We start from the raw sequence: 7,097 nt of genomic DNA on the forward strand, positions 1-7,097 counted from the left end.
GCCCAGAAACTGTACTGCTACAGCTGGGACCTTAAACAGGTGCTGATGAACAACAGACTATGACATGAAACACTGAACACAGACTTAAGAGCCTCACACAGCACTGTTATTCTGGTTACTCATGACAGGATCATAGTTCACCCAACCACCTCCTCTACACAACCATAACTTCACCTCTGGAATGTTCAGATATAAATGAATTGCGTAGAACAGACATCATTATATCTTTCAAGTGAAACAGGAAGTGTTACCTCTATTCATTACATGTATTTCTTTAATCTTCTAAACGTTTCACCTCACTGAATGCAGGCTTGATTTGCATGGTCAGGGTGGGATGGTTTTGCTTCTCCCAGAATAGAGAATTTCTGTCCCCAGGGGGTCAGACAGACAGAACGAGAGAGAGAGAGAGAGAGAGAGAGAGAGAGAGAGAGAGATTGAAAAAGCAGAACACACATTCAACACATAGTCATTACAGGACAGATGTCACACTGTAGTTTAGTCACATTAGGAAGAGAAATATAAACCTGACAAAGAATTAGATCTAGCTGTAGATACATTTCCATTTGTTGTCACAGTAAATAAATTAGTCAACTAATCCATCATGTTATTTTCCAAATCCAACTTTATTAGAACTGAGACAGACAGCAAAGTCACAGTAACAGTCTGAGTACAGAACACATTGAAGTCTCCGGTAGTCTATATAATACACATTACTACCCAGGATGTGGTCTCACCAGCAGTAATAGAGTTTACTCAGTACACTACTCTAACACTCTAACACACTACAACTGCTCCAACCAGGCCCCAGACCAGACCAGAGCCTTGTCTACTCCTGCTTCCCCAGACAGAGCTCCTGTTGTGGGCCTCCTCCAGTAGGTCCTAGACCAGACACTGGCTCCTACGAAGGGGGGAGGCCTGGGTGTGTTGGAAGTGGGAGACCCTGCAGGTGTAGAGCTCTCCCTGCTCCCAGCCTGCCTTGCTCAGGGTCAGGATGCTGCTGCGTCTGTAAAGGCCTTCCTTCTCTTCTTCTGGACTGGTCCCGACCCCCTGGCTCACCTCCAGCCCGTCCACCTCCCAGCTCACCAGCGCCCCCTGAGGGGAGTAGCCAGTCAGCAGGCAGGCCAGTGAGGCAGAGCCTCCAGAGAGCTGTTCAGAGGAGGGGGGGAGCAGAGACACTGTGGGACTGACAGTAGGACCAGCTGGAGAGAAGAGAACATTTTAATGTTACTTTCCAGAGGAGAGAGAAATAGAGTTCTATAAAATACACAACTTATTAAGGTTCACAGAGAACACCTCACAACTCAACAACAATTACATCAATGCACAATAAAGTACATCACTGTTGCTGAGTTTTTATTTATCCATGTATTTTCATGTATATTTGCTGTCCCAGGGACAAAGACCTCATTCATTAAGGATCTTATCGCTCAATAACACTTACGGATGTAAGAAAATGTATGTAGCAATCGCAGATTGCCCATTTAAAGTCAGTCCACTTCACAATAATATCAGACAATGAAAGGGACCAGAACTTTTCTGTTATACTAATAACATTCTCTGTGTAATTCACGTGTCATAGCAGGGAACTAAACCTGATTAGCTCTTTGAATAAAAAATCTGTTCATTTTGAATAACTTGTTCAAAGACAGGTTGCTTGGCTGAACAACTGAAAGTCTCCCACAGACGGTAGCTAACATTTTGCCTTCTAAACCCTGAATTCTGAAATAAATACTAGTATTGGGGTTTCCTTTACAGAGTTTGAGTCTTAACATGTCTGGTATATATTCTGTAGTGTTTTGAAGTAAAGGAAAAAACACTTACTTCTCAGCAGCAGTTTGGTCCCTCCACCGAACGTGTACCACAGTGATACAGTCTAGTTAAGACGCCGTACAACAACCTCCTTCACACAAGAGTGAGCACACCCTGCACTAACAGAACCACTCATACAGCTCCACACAGCGTTGTACAACTTTACTATACTCATAAAGCATTATCTTTACATACAACTACAGTATTTGACACTCTTAATATAGGAAATATTGTAGCAAGCGATACTCATGTTTTATCATTTACAATTACATGACATTTTATTCATTTAGCAGACATTCTTATCCAGAGCACCTCTGTGCATTCATCTTAAGATAGCTAGGTGGGACAACCACAATAATTAAGCACATTATACAGCATACTATGATTACTGAAGTCTCTGATTTGAGCTCCTTAATGTCTTCACCCAAATGTTTTTAACTCCAATGATGTCATATGTTATCAGAATGCATATGGGCAGAGTGAAACATTGTCATTTGCGACAAATATCAATATTGACAATTGTGCCATTTTACTGTCAACAACAGAACTATAAAGCAATTCACATGATTATAAAATGAAAAATGATGAAATATAAATGATCTGTTATTTTTACTTGTTGATCAATTCATATTCTTCCTCTGCAGGATCCAGAGGTCAGGTGACTGTGACTCAGCCTCCTGTAGTGACATTTTCTCCAGGAGACCCTGTGACTCTAACCTGTACAACCAACCCTAAAGTGCACAGATACAGTGATGGAGATGAGGGTGCGTTCTGGTATCAGCAGAGACCTGGAGAAGCTCCCAAACTCCTGATAATATACGCAAATCAACTGCTAGATGGGATTCCTGAAGATGCAGCCATTTACTACTGTCAGAGTTACCACAGTGGAGGTGTGTTCACACAGTGATTTAGAGCCGTACAAAAACCTCCTGTACAAAATGACACACATCACTGATCCACTGAACACAGAACTAAGGGTCTTGTTATATGACATCACCAAGTATAAACACTTTACTAACTCACAGAAACAATGGTTACAAACTAGTATCATAACTCTTCCAACCTCCAATGTCTACAAATGTCCTCAGGAAGATACAGGTGAAATAGTCCCATAGACTATAAAAAAAGTTGGTATGCCACAGTGATTGGTTGGTCAACCAGACACACACAGCTGGCTAACACATCTGTGGAGCAGTATTGAGTGTGTAAGTGCATGACTGTGTGTGACAGAGAGAGAGCCCTGTGAAACAGAAACTTAGATTTGCATGGCCCCTCTCCCAGAATAGAGCAGTACACTCCCCAGATGTTTCCCCATCCTTAACACCCCACCAGCACTAGACCAGAGGAGGTCAAAGATCAAAGTCAGAGGTTAGATGTCAGTCACAGGTCCTTTTATAGGTCACTGCACTAGTCTTGTGTGGTGTACACAGGAAGAGGTTGGACACCGGACGTCAGCCAGACTGGTAGAGGTCAAAGATTTTAAAAAGTCAGAGGTCAGTTCCCCAGGGAAGAGAGTCATTCCAACCCCAATATGCCACCAGACTGCCTGTCACTTTGTTCTAGTCAGCTTTTAGTTAGAGACTAGATGATGAGAGCACCATTTACTAAGGTCACATTTTACATCCCTAGTGCCCACTAGAATGGCATGAGGAAGTATTAGATAACTAGTGATGTACATCTGAAGATTCATCATGAATTCATCAGGAATCAGCACTGAGACAGATTCAACATTAATTCACCAGGAATCAGCACTGAGACAGATTCATCATGAATTCATCAGGAATCAGTACTGAGACAGATTCATCATGAATTCATCAGGAATCAGCACTGAGACAGATTCATCATGAATTCATCAGGAATCAGCACTGAGACAGATTCATCAGGAATCAGCACTGAGCCAGTTTCATCATGAATTCATCAGGAATCAGCACTGAGACAGATTCAACATTAATTCATCAGAAATCAGCACTGAGACAGATTCATCATGAATTCATCAGGAATCAGTACTGAGACAGATTCATCATGAATTCATCAGGAATCAGCACTGAGACAGATTCATCATGAATTCATCAGGAATCAGCACTGAGACAGATTCATCAGAAAATCAGCACAGAGCCAGTTTCATCATGAATTCATCAGGAATCAGCACTGAGCCAGTTTCATCCTGAATTCACCAGGAATCAGCACTGAGCCAGATTCAACATTAATTCATCATGAATCAGCACTGAGCCAGTTTCATCAGGAATTCATCATGAATCAGCACTGAGCCAGTTTCATCAGGAATTCATCATGAATCAGCACTGAGACAGTTTCATCATGAATTCATCATGAATCAGCACTGAGACAGATGGAAGTCTTCATCTCAGTTTAGAATACCTCCAGGGTCACTGACAGGTCAGCCAGTGGCAAAGGTCAACAGTTCCAAAATCACATGCTCAGACACACACAACCTCCTAATGCCTCCACCAGTACCTGTCCTGTACCACACTGGGGCATCTCCCAGACCTAACCCTGAGTAAACTAGACTAGATATCAGACAGAGGATAACATTCACCTCTAGCTGATATGTCTGACCTAGCAAGGTCAAGAATCTGATATAAATGGGTTCTTACACGCTAAGAATTCTTTATTACACCATATTGGAGAGTATAAATGCCATTGAAGATTAGATCTCATATGTTTCTCTGTATTTATTTATTTAATTAGGCAAGTCAGTAAAGAACAAATTGTTATTTACAATGACGGCCTACAATGGACAAACCCGGGCCAATTGTGCGCTCCCCTATGGGATTCCCAATCACAGGCCGGATGTGATACAGCCTGGAGTCAAACCAGGGTGTCTGTAGTAACGCCTCTAGCACTGAGATGCAGCACCTTAGACCACTGTGCCACTCAGGAGCCCTGTAGCTTTCCACACATTTACTGAATATGCTATAATGGATCCAAACAATAAGTCCACCTGATGCTTTTGTTCTCTGTAATGTTGCATATTCAATCTGTGGTCTCTTTCTCCCCCAAATGAACAACTTTATTACAGAGTCAAGTTTAGACCAATAGTCGATAGGAGGCGGCAGTGGGAACATGGAACTGGTAAAATTGATACGAAGGAGGACATTCATTTTAATCATTGAGATTCTAGCATGTAAAGAAGTGGCCATAGCAGACCATCCATTTATCTATTTCTGGATATTCTGAAAGGTTTCTAAGTAGTTCTTCCTGAAAGTAGTGTGAATAGAGGGGGTTAAGTAATGTCTAAGTAGTTCTTCCTGAAAGTAGTGTGAATAGAGGGGGTTAAGTAATGTCTAAGTAGGTGGTTTGTTTCTTCACTGGGATAAAGGGTGGTAGTTGCTTCCCTTAGCTGAGTTAAGAGGTAGTAGATCTGTTTTAGACCAGTTGATCTTGTAACCAGACCGTGACCTGAATGCTGTGAAAACAGACATTATTGTCTGGAGGGATTCCTGAACATTTGCAACGTAAAGCAGTATGTCATCTGCATACAGAGAACTTGCTTGTTAAGACAAGGTTGGACATTTACTGCCACCTGCCATAATGGAGTGTTTCCACATGAGGATAATGCATTGGCTGATTCCTCCTGATGATCTGTATGGAATTATGTGATCATTCCTTAACCCATAGGAAGTCCCACCTAGTTGACTACTTCAAAATGGTGGAATCCCTCAATGACAATGTCCATGCAAAACGGTTATATCCATCTGAGGCCTCAATCATTATTTATGGTCTGAACTGAACTTCAGCATGACGCCATTTTAGCACAAGTCTAGAATATCAGGTATAGAATAGCAATACACTAGCATTGAATGGATACACTTAAATGTAACTAAATTCTATGGTCAATTACAGGCCTGCCACAGATTTAGGTAAGCTATTTCCTTCCATGTTTAAGATTATTGTGTTTATGTCATTGCATTAACAGTTTCATCATCTGTCCTGAGGTAGGGTATTTCCATAAAGCAGGTGTTTTGCATTGGCAGCTCATTCTTCAGTGCTCTGGGAGTGTTTATAGCCCTGAGAGTTTCACACTTCATGAATTATATCTGTCCTGACAGTAAGACTGCAGTGTTTGCAGAATTGGGTCCAGTTTGTAGTCTTCTCAGAGCCACAAATGATGAGGAAGATGATGAAGATGATATCACTGATACCACTGCTAATCATACTGGGGTTCCTGACCCAAGGTTAGAAATTCTCAGCATCTCTCCCTGTGGTCTACTGGTTTTAATAGGTTTTAATGGGCCTGTACATGTTTGTACATGGAAAATGTTTTCAATGCTTTTCATCTGGATTATTAAGACGACTCAAAGCTACATTTTTCTGTTTCAATTTCAGAGTCATCTGCACAACGTGTCCTGAATCAAGCTGATGAATCTAAGTCAGTTCATCTGGGAGACAGCGTGTCTATCAAAGCTGTTGCAAGTTCAACCGGTATTGATGATGACATGAGCTGGTACCTGCTGAAACCTGGACAGGCTCCTAAACTCCTCATCTATAATGTAGAAACCCTTCAGTCTGGAACACCATCTAGATTCAGTGGCAGTAGATCAGGTACTGAGTACACTCTTACAATCAGCGATTTCCAAGCTGAAGATGCAGGAGATTACTATGGTATGGGTGATTATGGCGCCCCAGAGCGTTTCACACAGTGATTTAGAGTCGTACAAAAACCTCCCCCAGTCAGACTGCACAGAGACTGTACTGCTGCAGCTGGGACCTACTGCAGGTGTTGAGGAACAACAGACTATGATATGAAACACTGGTTCACTGAACACACAACTCAGGTCCTAGTTATATGACATCACCAAGCATAAATAACCACTACTTTACCACCAATGGTCAGATAATGTGGTTCCCAGAATAGAGCACCTCTGTCCCCTGATATTCATAACCACCACTTTACCCCCATTCTGAAAATCTGGTTACAACTCACAAATTAATCTCAAATTCACAAAATAGTTTAGTCATGATCAAAACTAACAACTATGTCCCATAACCTCCTCCCATGTCTATAATGGTCAGATGATGTGGTTCAGCTCCTGTCCCCAGATATTCACTGTCCCAAGGGGGTCTATTCACTACCCCTCCCCCCTCCCCCCCTTCCAACCTTCTAATGTTCAGTTAGTCTTTGTTTAACCACAAGCTCACAGATATTCACTTCTATTTCTTTACATAATACAAATCAGGGACACCTTGTTTGACATTAATACAAAGTATTTTATTTAGTTAACATTTCCAATCTGAATGCAGAAGCAATAAAACACACGTACAGACGCAGA

General features: G+C 41.7%; 1 gene segment (V, D, J or C); it reads right to left on the bottom strand.

Annotated features, from left to right (window-relative positions):
• Nucleotides 1–604: 604 nt before the first annotated feature.
• On the bottom strand, nt 605–4,305 carry LOC139398518 (Ig lambda-1 chain C region-like). The segment is given in 3 exon segments: nt 605–1,199; nt 1,822–1,873; nt 4,282–4,305. Coding segments are annotated over 3 exon segments (396 nt in total).
• Between the last annotated feature and the right edge of the window lie 2,792 nt (nt 4,306–7,097).

This window comes from Oncorhynchus clarkii, unplaced genomic scaffold, assembly GCF_045791955.1.
Source record: "Oncorhynchus clarkii lewisi isolate Uvic-CL-2024 unplaced genomic scaffold, UVic_Ocla_1.0 unplaced_contig_1716_pilon_pilon, whole genome shotgun sequence".
Taxonomy (NCBI): Eukaryota; Metazoa; Chordata; class Actinopteri; order Salmoniformes; family Salmonidae; genus Oncorhynchus; species Oncorhynchus clarkii.